This window comes from Hyposmocoma kahamanoa, unplaced genomic scaffold (genome assembly GCF_003589595.1).
Source record: "Hyposmocoma kahamanoa isolate Upper Pololo Valley unplaced genomic scaffold, ASM358959v1 99879, whole genome shotgun sequence".
In the NCBI taxonomy this organism is placed as follows: Eukaryota; Metazoa; Arthropoda; class Insecta; order Lepidoptera; family Cosmopterigidae; genus Hyposmocoma; species Hyposmocoma kahamanoa.
Window position 1 is genome coordinate 3,401,878 of NW_020656077.1, and position 20,451 is coordinate 3,422,328.

Here is a 20,451-nt window from a genome sequence, read left to right on the forward strand (position 1 = left end):
CGAAACACATCCTGTCATATTTTTGGATTGGTTTTATAGTGGTACGACCGGCATTGCAACCGCTGCGTGTCCCGGTGATAATGAAACATAGGTATGTAAACGTAACAACAAATATGAAGCCGAGCTATTTTGAACAATCTCACATTAACATTAAAAAAAGCCTAGGGCCTGCCACCCCAATTCAAATCATTGCAGCTAAGTCATAATCATAGTTTGTGAGCCATAGTTTGCTAAATTAATAAGCGTCTTAATTTTCTTTAGTGGCTCTCATAGATTTAGTTATGTGGCTCTAGAGAACTCTGAACTATTTCGACTGAAGTACTCGAATCCCAAATTACGAAACAAATTCGAAATTAAAATGCATTCCGTGTCTAGTGGTCTACTCCCGTGATCTGCGTTCGCCGTTCGCTTATTATTAATAATTTTGGCTTGGATACAAGTACTTAGAGCCACATCATCGTTTAATTATGTTTCTGGAAATAGGGCCGCCACATAGAGGATAGGCAATTTGAGGTGGCGTGCTTGGATTGCTTAGAACGGGCCGATACGGGTATTTTAGTTCGAGCTTCGTATAATTGCGCGTTTTAATAAGGCACAATAGCTCTATCCTATTCCACTTTAAACTAGATTTCACAAAATAATTGTAAGTCAAAATAAAAACGACACTTTTCCCTCCAAAAGGTCCAGAGCGAAATCCCGTTCGTCGTTCGGACATCCGTCCGAAACAATTTACTGTCAAAGTAACACTCGACAATGCGAATGAAGCTTCACAATTACCAACACCGGTTAATGTCCTATTAGAGCTTAGCGAAAAATTTTTTTGTTTCGTTTTTTTTCTTTCAACTGTGACATTGGCAAAATCATCAGTTCTCATATTGATGGAGCCATAAAAATAAAAAGTGAAGTGAAGTGACATTGTTTTTTAATTTGCTCGGTCAAATATCGGACGGTAAACGGGACTAGACCCTGTGTACCGTTTGGTTTCTGGGAAATAGCAACATTGAAACCTAAACGTCAAATTGTCAAAACTAACGACGCCGTGAAGTGGCTGTGAGTTTGCATACCACCCCACACAAAACTTGTGAAAGCGTTGTTCACTTATCGTTATAAATACTGTGTTATACAGCATTGCTTAAATATATTTGAAAAATTATTATATCGTGGTGTAATCAAGATGGCGACTATAGGCCCTAAGAAGGATGGAGGTCCAAACATCGAATATTTTCAATCGGCGGAATGCCTTGCTCAGTTCGACCAAATCCGGCTTTGGTTGCAGAAAAATTGCAAAAAGGTATGATATAAACGTTTTTAATCTGACCCGAGTACTCGATACGCATTGCTGGTTCATGTACTTTCGTTTATACCTTAAATTTATTGATTATAAGTATTATAACACATTAATTATGTATACTCAAAGTGCCAATAAATTTGTATATTTGTAATTTCAGCACGTCCAAACGGACCCTCCGACGAAAGAAGGCCTTGCGCAACTCGTCATTCAGTTAATCCAGTACCAGGAAAACAAGCTGGGCAAGAATGCTTCTGACCCACCTTTCCTCAGGCTTCCAGTGAGTACACATTTTACCACACATAACCTTCCATTACCATAACGCCTAGTTTTGTTTCTGATGTTCTGGTGTAGAATTACTTATTACACTTATAATATGATGAGTTTGCCCTTTTTAATAATTTGGTTTGTCAATATATATGGCAATAATATTCAGAGTTATATTTCATTTAATTTTTAATAATCGGCAATCTATCTCACCACCGCACTACATGTCTTTCAACTCTGATGTTGGCGAATGTTGGATTCAATAGAAAGTTGAAGTTGAAGTTGAGATAGATGTGTTGCTGGAAATACTTGTTTGCTAGTGTTATAAAATACACTTCTATTAGATGAAGTTCAAGAAAAAATAACATTAATTGTCAATTATGCACTGTTTATTTTAGTATAACTCTTAATAATTAGCTGCATTGGTAAAAACAAATTGGTTTTGTGGTAAACCTTTACAACTAGTTCCTTCTATGGCAAAGACAGATCCTGCGTCTGGCTGTTGTTCGAGTTCCGCTTGCGTAAGATCTCTGCGACTTGTTGTCACATATAGAGTAGATAGGTCATGTCCTCCCCACATTACCGATGTCACCTTTGATGCTGGTAGCTTGTGTTGTTCCACAAGTTTCCCCGAGCGAGAGTCTATTTTAATTACCTGTGCAATCAATATAAATTAAACTTTGAATTGTTTAACATGTATGTGATTGGAACTCTGCTGCAACCTAGCGACATTGATATATTTTGGAGAGAAATGTTACTAACAATTGGATTGACTTTGAATTGAGAGGTTTGCAATTATTATGCTAATAATAATAGACTGTTGCCAAATCAATAAACTTATGAAATTCCTCAGTGAAGCTATATTGCATAATACGAGGCGTGGCCACCTGTATGGAATGATAATTAATACTTTCACTATCTCCCATACTAAAATGAAAATCATCCTGCAAATATATGAATACTTTTTCCAATTTAGCATTTAGGAAACAGTATTAGTTGTCGTAAATTTATGTGGTGCAAGTGTTATCATATATTATAAAAGGTGATTATTTTTAAACCTCATGTGGCCACTTTGACTATAATTACACTCTTGTGACACATATATGTACATTGCTATGCCAAAACTACATTATTACCTGACAAATATTTGCATACTATTCAATTGAATGCCAAACATTACAAAGTAGGAAGAAGAAATACGAAAAAACAGTAAATTATCATGTTAATGTAAATGTTTCCATATCTAAAAAATCAAAGGAAATGTAAAATAATTAAGTTATTATTATTATTAGGGTGGCTTCATTTGGGGCCTATGAGGCCCCTCATCACTGCGACCATAAATGATCTATTGTGATCACCACTAATCACAGCTCAGAACCAAGACCAACAGCCTTAAGGAACTGAAGGACTTTCCTGGCTTCAACAGTCTTTATGTCCTCTAGGTGTGGCCTGTGCCTACCCAGTATGAAACTTGTTACGCCCATCAGAGGGCAGCACTGGGTGAGGAGATGCACAAGAGTTTCGTCCGCCTCATGGTAGAATCTACATTCTCTGTTTTCTCTCTGTACAATATTTACATGTGCTTATTCAAGCCACAAAGCTTTGTTAAGGCTCTAGTCCAGTGATAGAGCTTCTCTACAGTGTTTGGCACTGAAGGCAGCTATCAGGGCTTTAGAATGCTCAAGACCCTTAGTCAGCAGACACACAACACGGGAGATGTGTGAGCTCTCCTTCAGCAAAGTGAGCTTTGCCAGGCTGTGTGCTATTCCTATAAAGGGCTCAGGGCCAATGAAGGCCTCCCTAGCACCAGCCTTTGCCAGTTCATCCGCTGCTTCATTACCCTCGATATCAAAGTGACCAGGAACCCAAGCCAGGACTACATTATTCCTTTTCCCAAGAGTATTCAGTATTGTTATGCAGTTTTCTACAATCCTCGAAGTTTGGGTGACTGAAGTTGGGTTAGGTTAGTTAAATAACTAAGTTACGTTTCTAAGCAATCAAGAATAGATAAGAAATGAAAACTACTCATGATAAAATTAACTAACAAAAACAAGTACTCATTATTTGTAAACCGAAATAAAATTAAATTTTTGAAAGTTGATCAAACTGATTACTTTTTGTATTAAGTTTTAGATTCAAAAAAATAGTGAGCATTAAAATTAAAGTACATTTTTCTTTCATTGCACTAAATTATTTCTCATAACCAAAGTAATAAGTGATAATTTTTGTGCCAATTTTGGTATTTGCGTTAACCAGGCCGAATAGTTTGCCGAATATTTCGTAATGCTCCTGGGTAAATATTCAATATTCGACCTGAGGTCGAATATACTATTTGTTACAACACAAATTTTTTTATTACCTTTCCACCGTCGTAGCATGCAACCCACAGGTTTCCTTCATTGTCTATTGTCATGCCATCAGGGTACCCAGTGACATTTTTTGACTGGAAACTGAAAATTGTCCTTCTGTTACCTGGAAAATATTGTATTTTTCAATGTCATAACACAACAATATAAAGCTATTTTTCAGACTGATTACGTGTACGTGTCTAACAAATTTGGATGCAATTTGGCGACAGCGAAAAAACTTTCCTGAGATTAAATTTGATTCTGTGACAAAGTAATGAAATGAAACTTACATTTGTCAACAATGCTGCTACATTAATTTATGACCTCATTATAGTGCTGGCGATTACCTACTTGATGCAAAATATTATGGTTAAAGTTATTATTATTAATGACTTTTTGCTTGCTTCTAAAACTCATTGTCTGCTTTTGCGCGATTTGCATTTGGTGAAGCTGTGTATCTGATTTGCAGTTGTGTTAATTAAACCATTACAATATAAACATAGTCATATTTAGCGTCTTAAATAAAAGTGTTTTCTTCATTCATCATTAAGAACGAGTGTTCTTAATGATGTATGAAGTTTTCCTACCAGATTTAGTATAAATTTAAGTAAAAGTTATACTTAATCTAGTACGAACTGTGAGATGTAAAAAACATGTGACCTAGCTGTTCAAAACTCTTACGTATAGTGCCAGTCTCCAATTTGAAATCGAATACATCAATGTTCCTCGTAGGTGTGTCTATATAGAACATATATTTGTTGTCGGTACTCCACGCGATGCCGTTTGATATTGATACAGGCTTCAGTTTGGTTGCAGGGTGAAAGTAGTTATGCTCGTTAACCATATATAATGTTGCTTGGTCTTTGTCGACCTCATTATCCACCTCCTTCCCCATTGTACCTGCAATGGTTGCGTTTTCAAAATGGAAATATTATGCTATGAGTACCAGATCAACAAAATTCACTCATTCCAGCCACTACCCAGAACACCCGAACCGCAACCAATTTAGTAAATTCATTTCCCAAATTGGTCCTACCGGGCATCGAACCCGGTACCTCCACGTCCAGCACCCATAGTGCTCACCGTTGGGCCACAGAGGTCGTCAAAATATTTGTAACGGAAAGTTAGGTACATGAATGGTACACATGCGTTAGTGGCTAAATCTCACCAAACCAAAGTCTGCCTCTGGCGTCGACCTTGCCATCATTTGCGCGGTTATCAGGCAACCCCAGATCCACCGCAGTAAGCAACCGGAGAGCACTGTCGCCTGGTGGAGCATCCCATTGCATAAAGTACAACTCGGTTCTACTTGTTATCAGCACCAAATTGGGATTATCTTTCACTGACACCACCAGGGTCACTGGTCCGTAACCTGTGAGAAAATTGTAATTGAGTGTGTCACCAGACTACACTTATTGACACGGAATTATTAAGCCGGTCAGAAATAGTTCTTTATGTCCATATAATAAAGGCGAAAATATTGTTGTGCGTTTTGCGTCGGCGATCCGAGCGGAAACGAAACGCGCAACGTCTTTTTCGCTCTTATTGCATGGTCATAAACGTTTTCTGCCTGGCTCAAGGCGATTCCGTGTGAATAAATGTGGTAAGTCCCTAACTTAATACTAATTGTTATAAATATTACTGATATATGGTTAGATGTATAGGGTTTTATCGGAATGGTGAGAAACTATATTGTTTCAAGCTCACATATACGAGTAGGTACTATTTAGATTAATTTGTTTAGATCACTTTTCTTCTGCATACAATTCTTTATTCATGTACCTTATTTGCGTAAATCTGAAACCTATTAAATTGTATTATAAAATATATGAGTAAATATTATTCTTATTAATTGTGTATACATTATTATTAAGACTTAATATATACTATATTAATTTGTAACGTGCTGCGCCTGCGATTTTCTACGCGCAAACATTTACGTAATTTTTATTTCAACATATAGAAAGGAAAGATTCAGCTTTACGATTTTATTATAGGTATTGATGAATCTGTTAGTGGATAATTTTGGCTGCGCCCCATTTGTATCTTTTGGTTTTCTATCATAAGGTTGACTATAAGAAATTTTAAATTGTGAAGACAGTCACCTGTCGTAAGTTAGCTTCTAATATTACACTTAACTTACACTACAGTTCTATGTTATCATTGTAATTTTTAATGTGCAAGAATCGTTACTTTATTGATTGCATGGTCTTTTGCAACACAGGTGACCCTAAGAGTTATAAAGAAAACGTTAAGTAGCCTTCGTACGTTTGACAGCTACAACGACCCGAAGGTTGTACTGTTTACCTATTTCCCGCGTTGTGACATTGCCCGTGACAGGGTCAAGTCGGTGCACTCTTTGCAACGTTATGTCGACCCAGTACAGCACATTTTCCGCTGACGACCAGTGTGGCCCTTCGCAGTGATCGCCTCCTCTCGCCACCTGGATTAAAAAGTCAAATACGATGTGAAAGAGTAACTACATAGTTACTTTATCATATCGTTCGGAAGTTACTAGCAACTAATATGAGTCAAAATATGTCTTAAAAACTATGTATAAGATTATCTAAAATTATTCGCCACTTTGAGGTATATGTGTGTATACATATATGCGAGTATATTATGTTTGTAATTAGGTATCGGTCCATGTGAAAGTTAAACATTTTTTACACAATAATCGAGTTGAATAGACATTCAAGGTCCATGATCCCAATGTTCATTATCGTTTGGCTTATTACTATAAAAATAAACTAGTACATTAAATACCTGTTATTTTTCGTTGCTCATAATGTTACTAGTCGTTGTAATAACAGATTAATGACCTGTGTTAATTACATTAATAATAACGCACACACTCAACAAAGCCTCGCACTAGGGAAACCCTGTGTCGCGGGTGCCATGGACACACTCATAAGATAACCACAAATTACACCCAATCTCACGAGAGAAATAATTGTAGACCATACAAATATTTCTCCCGGCCCGGGGGTCGAACCAGGAACCTCAGCCTGGCAGTCCGGTAGTATAGTAACCGTTCGGCCATGGAGGCAGTTACGTTAAGTTTTGACATTTGATTTTGAAGATTTAAATTTCCAACGTGTTTATATCCTATAATCAACGGTTACTAATATAGTTTAATGTTATTACTACAAGCAAACTGTGGACTTTGGTATGTTGTCTGGTAATTAAATATTTTTATTATTATTTTATTATTAATTAGTTTCAATGCATAGGAAATGAAACTTATTTTTCCGGATTTAAATCGCGTGTATTTGTTTTTTCAAACAAACCAACTCTTCGGACCCTTTACAATCAACCGTGACCATGGAGAGTTGACTGCATTTGCTCTGCTCTGCTGCTTTTCAATGCATTTATATTAACTAATTTTAAATTGTTACCATTCATGATTGAAAGCAAAAATGTTTGTGATCCGGTCAAAACCGGTCATTGCAAATTTACAATTAAAATGTTATCTGTTGAGACCAGTACCTCTTCCTAGAGTATAAATTGTAAACTCAAAATACTCTTCCCAAAAATTTGTAGGGGTGGATCAAAGGCAAATGAGAATTCATATGCAATTGACCCCAAAAACTTTTGACGTGTGTATGAAATCATTTAGCTCTTGTGACCGCCAAACAATTGACCATGGAAAGTTAATCAAACATTTACGCTGTATAAGTTAACTTCATTGTTTTAATCTAGTGACACTGTAGCGTACTCTTAGCACATGAGTATTTAATAACCTAACCACCGGTTAAAAAAATCGACCTCAAAAGTTTCATCATTCATCCCCTATTTTGCCACCCTTAGAGGTGAAATATTTTCTTGAAATTTAAATGTGACCACATCTGAGGTACCTTCTTTCCAACAAAAAAAGAATCATCAAAATTGGTTCACAAATGGCGGAGTTATCGCGTAACATACGTACAAAAAAACATACAGACGAATAGAGAACCTCTTCCTTTTTTTGAAGTCGGTTAAAAAACTAAATCGGTACTCACCACTTTTATAATAGGCGTGGTGTCAGATCTATGTCCATGGATGTTAACCAATATTATTGCCGAAACAAGTATTTTAGTAACTGAGGACATTTTTTATTAATCGAATATATTTGTTGAAAATTATTTGCACCACTGGCCGCAAAGGCGTCTAGCCGCAAAATAACCGGTCGGAGATACTTGAGCAAGTAAGTGTAACCAAACCAGGGTTGGGCGCGCTCTACAGTACAAGTCTCTATTGATTGATCAATTACTAATATTGAATTACTTGCACGTTCAATGCATTATGATGTTGATGTTTTTAGGTTTATTTCACGGACTGTTCAATGCTACCATCGGAAAAACAAGAAAGACACAAGTAGCAAATTCAAAATTCGGAGATAAATCATTTTAAAGAGTTGTAAGTTTCTCTTCTAAAAAGACTAGTTGAAATATCTTTTTGATATTATGTTGTTTATTTACGTTAAATATGCATAAAACACATTTTTATAGAGAAGCTTTCATTGTATTGTAATAGTTTTTTTATTATTATAGTTTTTTTTAACTTATACCATACTATATATCGATTTTGATAAAAATGAGCGGTACCTTTTTTCGTTTCGAGGATAGAATATAAACTTATTATTTCTTGCACATACAACGAAAATATAGAGACAAAAGACAAAATATGGGTTACAACAAGCCACTCTATTGCTAGAAGTATTAAGCAATGTTATACTCTACTGCCGATACAAATGGATTTTTTTTACAAGTTTGTTTATGGAATTATACTAACAAAAAATGTCTTTATTTGTATGAAAATATTTTTTTTAATTTCTTAACAAGGTATTAATAAAAGTAAATAATAGTGTACATAAACTAAGCTACGTTACTTATAGAAGGTCCATGACATTGGTTATTCGCTTGACACTATCTGTGCACAACAGTCATATTCGTCGTAACAATGGATGCTTAATCATTATTTAATGGAAATTTTAAAAATACATTTGAGCTTGCCTTGAATTTATGCAACATCGTTTATTTTTGCGTGTATACAATGTTTAATATAATATTGAATGGTAAGAGAGGTAGGTGAAAGGCAGAGTTAGAATTACAATTATAATTTTAAAGTATTTTTCCATTCATTTTTGACTTCAATTATCTCATGTCATAATAGTAATTCAAAATTTGAGCTTTGTCATGATCTGTAGAACTGTATTATTTAGCCTAGTTTCAAATTTTATACGTATCGATTGGAGAAAAGGCCGAGTAATTCACTCGCGCTTCTGTAATAATTAATGTATCTACCAGACAACCATATCAGTTGCCTTGCCACAAACTTGGGTATTTCCTGAACTATGGCTCAATTTACATTGCCGCGGAATGGAGGATTCTTGCAAACGTAGCATAATGAACTTTATTTTCATTATGTAACGTACAACTGTCGCCGAACAAAGCAAAAAGTACCCTTAGGGCGCGTTTATATTACACGAATTTCATCGCGCTTAACCCGCGCGGCGGGCGCCGCGGAATCCGCTCTTCGACCGCGTGGCAGCCGCGCGAAAACTTTCTCCTCGTGTGTTCCCTTTTTAAGGTGGTAACCATTGACTTTTATTTGTAAGTCAATGTTGGTAACGCTTCGATTTTGTACATAATGCATTATTGAGCAAAACGTAAACAATATGTTGACGTTAGATAAAACTGAAATTATGAAGTTAAAGTTAGACGAAATAAATACTAACACATCAAGTGGAAAGTGGGAAGATGACGTGTATACCTGATCACCAATGTGACATCCAAATATGCGTTGCAATACCATTGGAAGAAATTTGTGTGTTAGTTTTTTTTATGGTACCAGATAACGGGACGAACAGGCGTGCGCTTGGTGGTTAGCGATACGCTTGTCCATAGCAATTGCATTGCCATTAGAGCTTTAAATCACGAAGATCTGAGGGGCACTGTCTGTTCGCCCGTCTACCTGAGACATAAGTTCTCAAGTCCCAAATGCTTGTAATTTCACCAGGCACCTTTACCCTTCAAAACAGGAGTGCTACAATGCTCACTTTCTTGCTTTACGGCAAATATGTGCAAGGTGGCAGGCAGTACTTTCCTGGACAAACTCTTTCACAAGGAGCTCTCTCGTTGGAGGAGACCCGAACATTCACTTTTATATAATATATTATGTAAACGTTTTTATGAAGATGATGCGATGTTGATAGTTTTCTCAGTGTTGCCGTGAAGATCTGCATACAATACAACTTACGAGTATGTCGCAAGAGTATTGTCACAGAAAGCGAAGAAACTTGCATAAAATATAACACAATTAACGAGGTCCATGGTAAAATTACTTCTTAAGCGTAATTAGAGGCCTTGTCGGCGAGACTTCCGCGTGACGGTTGCATGGATCCGTGACCGCCACAAAATGGGTCGTTGTTGAACCTTTTAACTTTGGTTTTTTGTACAATTGCCCTCCAGCAAAACGATCAAGCTTGACGGTAGCGGTTGCGCTCAGATTTAAAATTTAGATGCATTTAACTAAGAACCTCAATGACAGTTTATTGAAAATTTATTTAAAGACTGAGATTTATAAATCGAATTTAGACTTCGATTGAGCAAATATGGCGAGCTATTAAAGTTTTTTGTATTTAGTAAACGAACTTAAGTTTAAGCAAAAAATTAAATTAATCAGTTTTATTTCGTAACTTCTTGCTTAAACTTAGGCCATGTTCGTGTTGCGTGTACGAAAAACTTGCTTAACTCGTCATTTTTGTTTAGTCGAAGTTTGTTTTATAAATCTCAGGAAGAATCTTAATCTTGGGAAGTTATATTTTTATGGACTTCGTTGATTGGCTTGCTTTATGCCAGCATCTTCACTTCCGTGTCAACATTATGAACGAAAGCTTGTATTATGGTTCAATGTAGTGAAGGAAAAATAATATCTCGGAGTTTAAGACAATATATACTAGAATATTGTAAAGTATTTAATCAATTATGTATTGGCCATGTATTTTAACTCTTTAGATTTTTTTATGATACCATGTAATAGGACGAACAAGTCGCGCACTTGATGGTCAGCGACACGCCTGTCCATAACGGTTGCAGTGCTTTAAATTGCAAAGATCTGACGGGCACCACCACCTGTCACCCTGATACAACAAGTCCTATGTGCCTGCAATTGCATCAAAAGTTTCAGTGGCGTTTGATAATCTGTGTTATCAAAGTAGTGTCCATTCAATAAATTTTATAAGGACCGTAACAAGTGACAATCTGCAGAGGCTGTACCGGGCGAATAAGGTGGATAATGTGTCACATCACAACCTAACTGAAATTTTGACGGCTTTGTAAAGATGTGTGTAAGTTTGAATTATCGTGAGGTAATTCCACAGGCCATATGAAAATACGATACTACGATTCACTAGCAGTTCTAAGAAATTTAGAAGTGGTACGATTTAAAAACCGGTACGATGTAAAAGACTCGGCCTTCACATTTTAAAAGAAAAAAGTATTTTTTTATTTAAAGTTAGCTAGTGGCATAAGCTGCAAATACTTTTTAGCCAACCCATTACTTTAGAATAAAAAATTTCAATATTAAAAATAGGTACCGTTTGAACTTTAACGCACTAAGAGTTTGCAATAATAATCGTAAAGTGCTATGTGATTTGGTTATCTACACGTCTGCATTAGACACTGGTCCCCTTTTATAACTTAACCATGGCCATCTCTTCAAGACAATAACTGCGAATTATCACATGGCAAACCATATAAGTATCACAATGAGTTTATACTTCGCACGAACCATGAACTGTAATTAACGCGCTGTCGTCTCTTTTGCCATTTTTAACCGCCCTCAAGAAAGAAGGTTCTGCTACTTGATGAGTTTGTTTATTTATTATATGGACAAAAAACAGATAACATTCAAATTACATTACCGGTTTTTAAGGGTAAGGGTGCTGGTGAAATTAAATGCACACGGAACTTGGTTATCAAGGTGACGGGAGCTGTGGCAGTGCCCTTCAGATCTGTGCGATTTAAAGCTCTGAGTGGCAACTGTTACGGATAAGGGTGTCGTTTACCACCAGGCGCACGACTTGTTCGTCCTGTCATTTGATATCAACTGCCTCCATGGCCGAACGGTCACTACGCCTGTCACGCAGAGGTCCCAGGTGCGATTCCCGGGCCGGGAGAAATATTTGTATGGCCTGCCTTTATTTCTCTTGTGAGTTTGGGTGTAATTTATAGTTGTGTACGTGTGTGTCCATGACACCCGCGACACAGGGTTTCCCTAGGTGCGGGGCTATGTTGAGTGTGTGCGTTATTATTATAAAAAAAAAATAGACGAATAATGAAGTGGCTGTTCTTAAATATTATGTATCTTAGATTTAGTAATACGCGATTATGTTAACAATTCTCGATTGTTCCAGATGAAAGTGTTCATGGACATGAAGCCTAGTGGCGGCCTATGCGTGGTGCTGGCCACCATGTTCCGCTTCAAGTCGGAGCAACGGTGGCGCAAGTTCGACTTCCAGGTCGGTAAGGTATGCACCCCCCCGCACGCCGCCTCGCTCACCGCCCGCAGCCGCCCGCCAGATCCCGCACCATGCGGCTCTGTAACAAACCCCATATGACACGCGTATGTCGGATACCTTTGCAACATTTGGATGTGACCTTTTGCCGCAAAGTAAATAAATGTGAGGAAATATAGGGATTTGGATGATTTATAACAACGTACGTTCATTTTTAACCAATTGTAGAAGTGAATAGTTGAGATAGAAGAAATTTTGAATTAGTGCCTAGCCTTCATACGCGTGTCGTAAGCCCACTAGCACGTGAGGATCTACTTCATTAACAAAGGTACACTGCACACGTTCGACTATAGTCGTCATAATCTCTGTAACACCACATACTGTCCAAAAGCACGGCTGTAGACAATACGACCTATCACACACGCATCTTAATATAATTATGTTTACACGATGGAACTGTTCCATTGAAACGTATATATATATATATCGATATAGACATACGTTGTAAAATAAACGACTGTATTTAAATTAAATTCAATTACGAGATAATATAAGCTTGTGTAAGCTCATACGTTCAAAATCTTTTTGTTACAAAGTTTCCAAATGTTCAGTTCACAACAAACTACACTTCTATACACAGGGTACCTATAACTACTATCCAAACCTGGCCTGGTGATGTTTCCACATGCCTCTCTATGCCATTTCATGCAAGTGCCATCCTTTGGGACTTAAGTGTGGATTTTGTTGTAAATACATTGTACTGTGCGTTTTCCATATTCCGTACTTCGAAAGATATAACGTAACCACTATTTGTGTTTTGTCACTAATACAAAATGGGTTTTGAAACTCACATTATTTTGTGTGCATGTTTTACGTTTCATTTCTTTTTTTTTTGTTGTGTTCGTATTAACAAATTATTATTTAATTATTAATTCAAAAATCAGACGTTGGTTCGAATGCAGCCGGATTGAAGGAATTTTTTCTAAGAGTTCGATCTTTGTATTAATAATTATAACAAACTAGTGGAGTAATTTCACAAAAATAAATTAATATCATGGTGGTCAAACATCGTGACATTCAGTAACTTAAAAATGACAAAATCTTTATTATTATTATTATTAAGAACTATTTGCTGTTATTTTATTATTTGTTATTTTTTTATGAAGACATTAGGAGTTCCTTATGATGTCCGATTAATGCACTGAAGAGCACGTTTGCAAGCGTTGAACAACACTGAACATAACCCTTTATCACCGTCCACCACGCGTCAGCTCTGCACTACTATTCTCTTGAATTATCTCTGCGCAATTATTAACTTATAGTTGTTTCTTCCTCCTTCCCCGGTCCCCCGTTTGCAGAATCCATCTCGGAAGGACTTGAACGTGCAAATGATGATGGAGATCGAGTCTGCACTGGTGAGTGCGGAGTTGATTCGCTCTCCGTGTGTATTCATTCGCCCCGATGTCGACAAGTCAACTGCGAATAAGGTCAAGGACATTGTGGTCAACCATCAGGGTGAAATTTGTGGTGAGTATAGACCAAAACACTGTCAGGCCCAGCATACAAATTTAGTTTATAAATTAGTAATGCAAGCGCCCGTTTCTATACAATATACAATAATGGCCCATTTACACGGAGCAAACTGACGAGCCATTTCACAAAGTCAAGCCATTAAGCCAGGCTAGTGAAAAGTGCGAAATTCGCAACTCCCTTTTATACTACAGCCAGTATTACAATAAGTTTCTTAAAGATTCTTTATTAAACGCCAAGGCAACTAGTGGAGTGGCTGAGGACGCAAGTTTACACAAGGCCATTTACATGGGCCGACTCAATGCACGTGTGGTGGGGGTAGGTATTGGCCCGAAAAATTTAAAATCGTTCTAATTTAGTGGATTGTGTTTATCACTGGTCTGCAGACACTCCATAATTGTCTCTATTTATACGACGCCAGTAATGGCTTGGCTTAATGGAATGGCTCGTCAATTGACCCCGTTTAAACGGTCCTTTAGATAAATACATAAGACTACATTATTTATCTACTCAGTTTGTGTATCTTGCACGATATGAAGATATATTTGACAACCTCGGTCAATCGACGTTTTGCACTGTCGCCGCTAGATGTGGAGGTCCCTAGTTCGATTCGCGATAGCATCAATTTTGGAAATGAGCTTTTCTACATGTCACAATTCATTTATTTATAGGTAAACAAATTGCATGTGAAATAGTCAAATTTACAACCTAAAGATCAGCACTGGGATTCGTCAATACTATAAAAAAACTGGGATTTGCAAGAGATTAATTCAACAATTCCTAAACAAAAAAGTCCCGCCCTGTATCGTGGCCGGCTCAAAAGTTCCCATTATACTGGCAGCATTGCCTCGTTGGATTTCCGAAATTGGTTCTGATCTAGGTGTTGTGGGTAGTGCACCAGAGTAAATTTTGCTCTTGTGGTTATAGTACAGGGATTTTTTTAGTTCTCAGGTCATGTAATTAGTGTATTGTTTAGCTAGCTATTATTATTTAAAATTATTTTATTATTATAATTAGAATGTTATGTGTTTTACAGAGGAGGAAGAGGACGCGACTCACATCGTGTACCCTGCGGTTGATCCGTTGGAGGAAGAGTACGCGCGGCCGGTCTTTCGTCGCGGGAACAACGTGCTTATCCATTGGTACTACATGCCGGACAGCCACGATACGTGGGCTGCGACCGACTTACCGGTAACATGTTCCATTGCTATTTTTGTTAAATCTAATAATTACTAGACATGGAAAGATGTATTGCAGAGAGTCATTAACAAAATGTTCTGCACAGTTCTATATATATAGATATATATATATAATTCTTAGTGATACGTTTCAAATCTTTTTTACAATAAAACATACTACAGTTCGGAATTTTGATGAAACATTGTATAGTGCTTACTACTTCCCAACAAGTGGCCCGTAACGCGTGGCTACTGGTTTTATGTAAACAGTATAAGTGCCCGGTCTCACTTCCTTCGTAGAGAGGTTAACCCATCGATGGCCTCCGGTTGGCTGAATGCTCTAAGGGTCAGGCCTACAACAGCTTTGTTTAATCCGGTTTTGAGGGCATTCCAGCCACAGGCATTTCACTTTGATCTTAAAGAATAGTCATGGTTGTTGTCCTAACGTTACCACTTCAGTATTTGTCAGTCTATTACAGTAGAATATCTGTTTATTCCAGAAAGCGAAATTAAAATTTTGGCATAATGGCGCGTTCCCATTATGTCGTGACGACAGGTAGTCGTGCATTAAGGTGTTGTGGCTTGTTCACATATAGTACACGATTAACTGTCGTTCACGACTTATTTGACGTTACGACGACAGACTGTCGTGTCAATGGGAAGGCTAGAACGACAGTCGTCTGATGATAAACAAAACGCCACGATAAAAATGTGACGACAGATAATCGCAGCTTTCAAACGATACTGTCGTGCAAACAACATGGCGGCTGCCGTGAACCGATAAATTGTCGACACGATTTAGTGGGAACAGCTAGACAAGATAGTCGTTCGACGATAAAATAAACGTCTACGACAGATAGTCGTGCCACGTATTTCACTTAGAACAATTTTTGTAAATATTTTTACTTCAAATTTCGATTAGAAAAACGGTTAACTTTTAGCAGCGTGTAGCATGCAAACGCGGTGCAGTCGCAAATCGCCTACCTTTACACACACGCGCGATTGTAAGCAGCTGCACTTTGCATTTATAAGCGATTGCATCGATCGCCGTGTGTAACCACTCTATAGCAGTTTAAAACCAATTGCCGGCGATCCCAGGTCGATGTACCCGAGACAGTAAGCTGGGAGTGCCTTCGTTCGGAGCCGTGGCGAGTGTCGGCCACGTGGGCCCTCGACCTGCCGCAGTACAACGAGTGGATGAACGAAGAGGATTACGAAGTCGATGTCGCTGGCAAGAAGAAGGTACATTTTTATAAATGTGAAACTTTACTCTTCTATTTCCTGCACTGTAGCGTAGACATTTCACTACAAACAATGATTTGTTATAAAACAATATGACAGAACGTATATAATATATACCAATAAATAACTGTTGTTAAGTAGTATAGAGCTCCTTGTGAAAGAGTTCGTCCAGGGTAGTACTGCCACCTTACTTATTTCTGCCGCCAAGCAGTAATGTCAGCATTACTGTGTTCCGGTTTTGAAGGTTAAGGGTGCTGGTGAAATTACAGGCACATGGGACTTGTCAACTTATGTCTCAGAGCGATGGGGGCAGTGGCAGTGCTCTTCAGATCTTTGCGATTTAAAATTTTGAGTGGCACTGCAACTTTTATGGACAGGCGTGTCGCTTACCGGCTTATTCGTCCCGTCAACAGAGATTATAAAAGAAACTCTAAAATTCCTTTAGGTTTCCAAAAACTAACATCATTATGGAGCTAAACTTCGTTTCAATCCATTTTGAACAACGTATACCATTTTCAAAAAATGTAAACAAACAAGTCACTGACCCGACCATAGACGGTTTAGTGATGGCCAATTGTAATGCCAACTACAAATCGATTAATTAATTGAATGAATTGATTTGTTCAGTTGAGTCATACTAGCGGTTTTCCCTACGTAACCTGTTTATGCATATTTAAAATTTCCGAAATCTTAATTTTAAATCCTCCTTCAAATCCTTAAACTTGATACTCGTTCGATTGCGATTGAAGTATTCGATTTAGTAATCAATTACAAAAATTTTAATTGAACAAGTTAAACAAGTTAACAACTTAAATTAGACAAGTCATAGATGTATAGATGGAAATTACCTCACTTTTGGACTACCATTTTCAAATGCAATTTTGCGATGCTATTTAAATAAATATTGTTAGAAAAAGCTATAGATATCAAGTCGAAATCTTCGAAATATACATGAGTGTACCTATTCGATTTATTGAGTGATTGCTTTGGAATTTTAACCAAACAGTTTTGTTTACTTTTTCTTGAAAATGGATTGGAACAGACTAAAAAATCTATAAGCAAACGAAGATTAATTATAATGATTTGATTTTGGGCTCTGCACATTAGTTTTATGTTATTAATGTATTGTTTTCCTGTTGTGTTATAACGGTTTAAAAACGTCAATCAAAGTTTCGTCGTTACAACTAATCTTTCATATTGATGTTTATTTTAGGTACACAAGCTACGTCTGTCAGTGGACGACCTCATTCCCGGCGGGGAGGCATCGAGCAAGGGCAAGAAGGGAAGCAAGAGGAAGCGATCGCCCTCACCGCCGCCGCAGAAGCACGGAAAACGAAAGTGGTAAGAGAGGGAGTCACTGGTTTCTTATACAATAGTCAATACTGTCAACTTGCGATGCTGACTCTTCTGTACTATTTTAGTATTTAAAACACACATACTAAATTGGTTTTGTAATTCATTCCCGGAATGTGCTGCCCATAAACAATGACGATGGTGGTTTGTGTTGTAGCCGCACGACGAAGCGGCGCGACAACGACGGCGAGGACGAGGACGACAACGCATCACGTGACAACACTGACGCCGCGCCTACGCCTGACACCGAGCGCTCCGCCGATAGTAAGTACCTATGCGTATTTGCGAACCACGTCTGCAACTTCTGTCACGAGCTAGTAGCTCTTGAAAAAGCTTTTGACACTAAAGCAAAAGCTCATCGACTTTGCAATTGGGCCTGTTCTCTCCTTCGCTACTCAGAATAGCTCTGTGATTAAAGCAGGAACTTTCAAACTCAAGCTTTGCCAGAAAGCAAAAAAGCGCAACAGACTGAAATTAAGAGACAAAGCAGCTAACACAGAATCACGGTCCAAAAGTCGTTTGATAGATTGTGACAAAACGACGGGCTCGATAAGCCACAGGGCGGGTCTCAAAAGACTGCCGTCGACATCAAGGCCGACGCCATCAGAGATTATATATAATATCGCAGTATCTGGCAAATAGTGTTACTGGACGGGGAATTACAGCAAACTGTGGAGTAGGATAAAAAAATTCATTATGAAATTGTACTATACTACTTATAGACTTCTTGTTGAATGACAGCGTTTGTTTTCTAAAAAAAAACAGTTTACTAACAATAAACTGTTATTATTTATTACTAACGATGCAGAGCCTGGGTCCATACAATTTTCACTCTTCCATCCTTTATTATAATGACTTAAATCAAAATTAACATTCACTATTATAAAATGTAACATTATTCATGTATGTAATCCTTTGCCTTAATTTCTTTTAAATGCCTTGCATCAGTCGACTGTGATGAAGGTAAGTGAGTCAATTGATTTATTTATTTTTATTTTATACGCCATTCTGTCAAAGTAATAAATAACAAACACAAGCTGTTTGTTTCTAAGATAGCATGTAATGCCCATTATTTACCACAGTGGCCTGATATTGATTGGCATATTTAGTACATTGGGCGTTTAGTGCTTTTCCTATCGTAGTTTTCTAGGTCTTAAGAGGTTAAAAAGTAATAACAAATATTATAGTCTTTTTTGAAGACGTAGTAAAATGAAATTTGCACGATTGCCAGTTTTCATACAATTTTAAATAGTCATGTAGTTTTCGTCGATAGTTTTATCATAGATTGTAAAGGAAGATTTTTTTTGTCAAAAATGTCCGAATTGTGAATGTTACGGCGTTCTAATGATTTCTAATTGCGTTATTGACTTCTTTGTTCTTATTTTGACAGGTGAAATACTAATTTCGAAACCAATTTTTATTCATATCCATTTTAATAAGAACAAGCGTATTCTATATTGAAGTGAGATGAAAAACTGAAAAATAAGTCTATTCTTTGCATTTTTAGTAGACGTAGTTCTAAATGCAGTGTATGTACGTAATTGACAATTAATATGAACCTGTGCCCAGCTGTTCAGTTCAGCAGTTGGACGACTGATGGCCGATGATGATTGAAATGAAACAAGTTCGACTATTTGTTGAGTAAACGTGACTAACATATAGTCTATAATAGATAGAATATTTCGTTACCTCACACGTAAGTTGTTGAAAGTCAAAATACCATTTTTTGGGTAATTCTTACAAAATCTTGAAATTCTTGTCCTTTACATTTATAAAAAAAAGCATTTAATTCTTGCCGTAAAATTAATATTTCATATCGAATTATAAACAATTGCTACTAATGCCTACATAAAATATTGATTTGTCTATTTAAATAAAAAAAAATATATAAAAATGTCCCCATAATCATTCCTTCACTATGTCCCAAGTTCCATAATCAAATACGTTCTGTGCTTTAAATCAACACATTTAAACTAAAATAACCTTTAAACATGATGAACAAATAAAATGTTTTTGCAAAATTAAAGCTATAGCGTGGTAAAAACACGACGAATAAAATTTGAAAATGTATAATTATTCTTAGCATTGACTTACAATTAATGGACGTCGGGTCCGCGCTAAAAAGTGTCCGAACTTATAGGGCGTTAAAATCATATACAGAGCGTCATTCACGCTTTAGTCTTCGTTTGTTCGACTGACAGCGAAGCAAGCAAAATTAGACAGTACTGCGATGACATTACAATTTAAATTCAACGTTTTAGCTTTTTCATATTCCTTTACATGTCACTACGTTTAAATAGGTTGACTTGGGACATTTTTTTCGTGGTTTTTGTATTAGACCCGTCGTCTATTTATTTGTAAGTCAATGGAAAATGTATTATTATTCATGTCCCAACCAAAAAAATCATTCCCTCACACTTTTACCTTCACTCGATTTGTAAACGCATTTTTAATCTTTGGTAAATGCATTTCGTAAGTTTTTACGAACGTTATGACGAAATCCAACTTGTGTATGTAAAAAAATTCTACTACGAAAAGATTTAATTTAAAATTGTACAATTTACATTTTTGACAGTCATTCCCTCAAATCATATAAAAAGAGTTAAGTATTTGATTGTATTTATTAATTGTTCACTCAGACAAGTCTTGGTTTATTTTGATTTCGTCATTCCCTCACCCTCAAACGTTTTGACTGCGCTGTACATTTTCTTAAAAGTCATTTATTTTGGAGACCACTATATCATC

The 20,451-nt window shown here is 36.9% G+C and overlaps 2 protein-coding genes across 4 annotated transcripts in view; one reads left to right on the forward strand and one right to left on the reverse strand.

The window, feature by feature from the left end:
• Positions 1–1,039: 1,039 nt before the first annotated feature.
• The window catches only part of LOC113239400 (SWI/SNF complex subunit SMARCC2), a 28,501-nt gene continuing 9,089 nt past the window's right edge, over positions 1,040–20,451 (forward strand). The window contains exons 1-9 of one of the 3 annotated variants that reach the window (XM_026476393.1): positions 1,040–1,291; positions 1,449–1,568; positions 12,302–12,415; positions 13,762–13,930; positions 14,970–15,124; positions 16,210–16,353; positions 17,567–17,694; positions 17,864–17,970; positions 18,655–18,669. In XM_026476393.1, the coding sequence (XP_026332178.1) occupies positions 1,175–1,291; positions 1,449–1,568; positions 12,302–12,415; positions 13,762–13,930; positions 14,970–15,124; positions 16,210–16,353; positions 17,567–17,694; positions 17,864–17,970; positions 18,655–18,669 (1,069 nt within the window). In that variant the 5' untranslated portion in view covers positions 1,040–1,174. The remainder of the gene's footprint in view (positions 1,292–1,448; positions 1,569–12,301; positions 12,416–13,761; positions 13,931–14,969; positions 15,125–16,209; positions 16,354–17,566; positions 17,695–17,863; positions 17,971–18,654; positions 18,670–20,451) is intronic. The other 2 variants (XM_026476394.1, XM_026476395.1) reach the window with 2 other exon arrangements.
• On the reverse strand, positions 1,942–8,063 carry LOC113239401 (regucalcin-like). The gene is made up of 6 exons (XM_026476396.1): positions 7,905–8,063; positions 6,211–6,346; positions 5,072–5,275; positions 4,585–4,803; positions 3,915–4,027; positions 1,942–2,210 (listed from the first exon to the last, which is right to left on the reverse strand). Exons 1-6 carry the CDS (start codon positions 7,992–7,994, stop codon positions 1,962–1,964), a joined length of 1,011 nt encoding a protein of 336 aa, XP_026332181.1. The 5' UTR covers positions 7,995–8,063; the 3' UTR covers positions 1,942–1,961.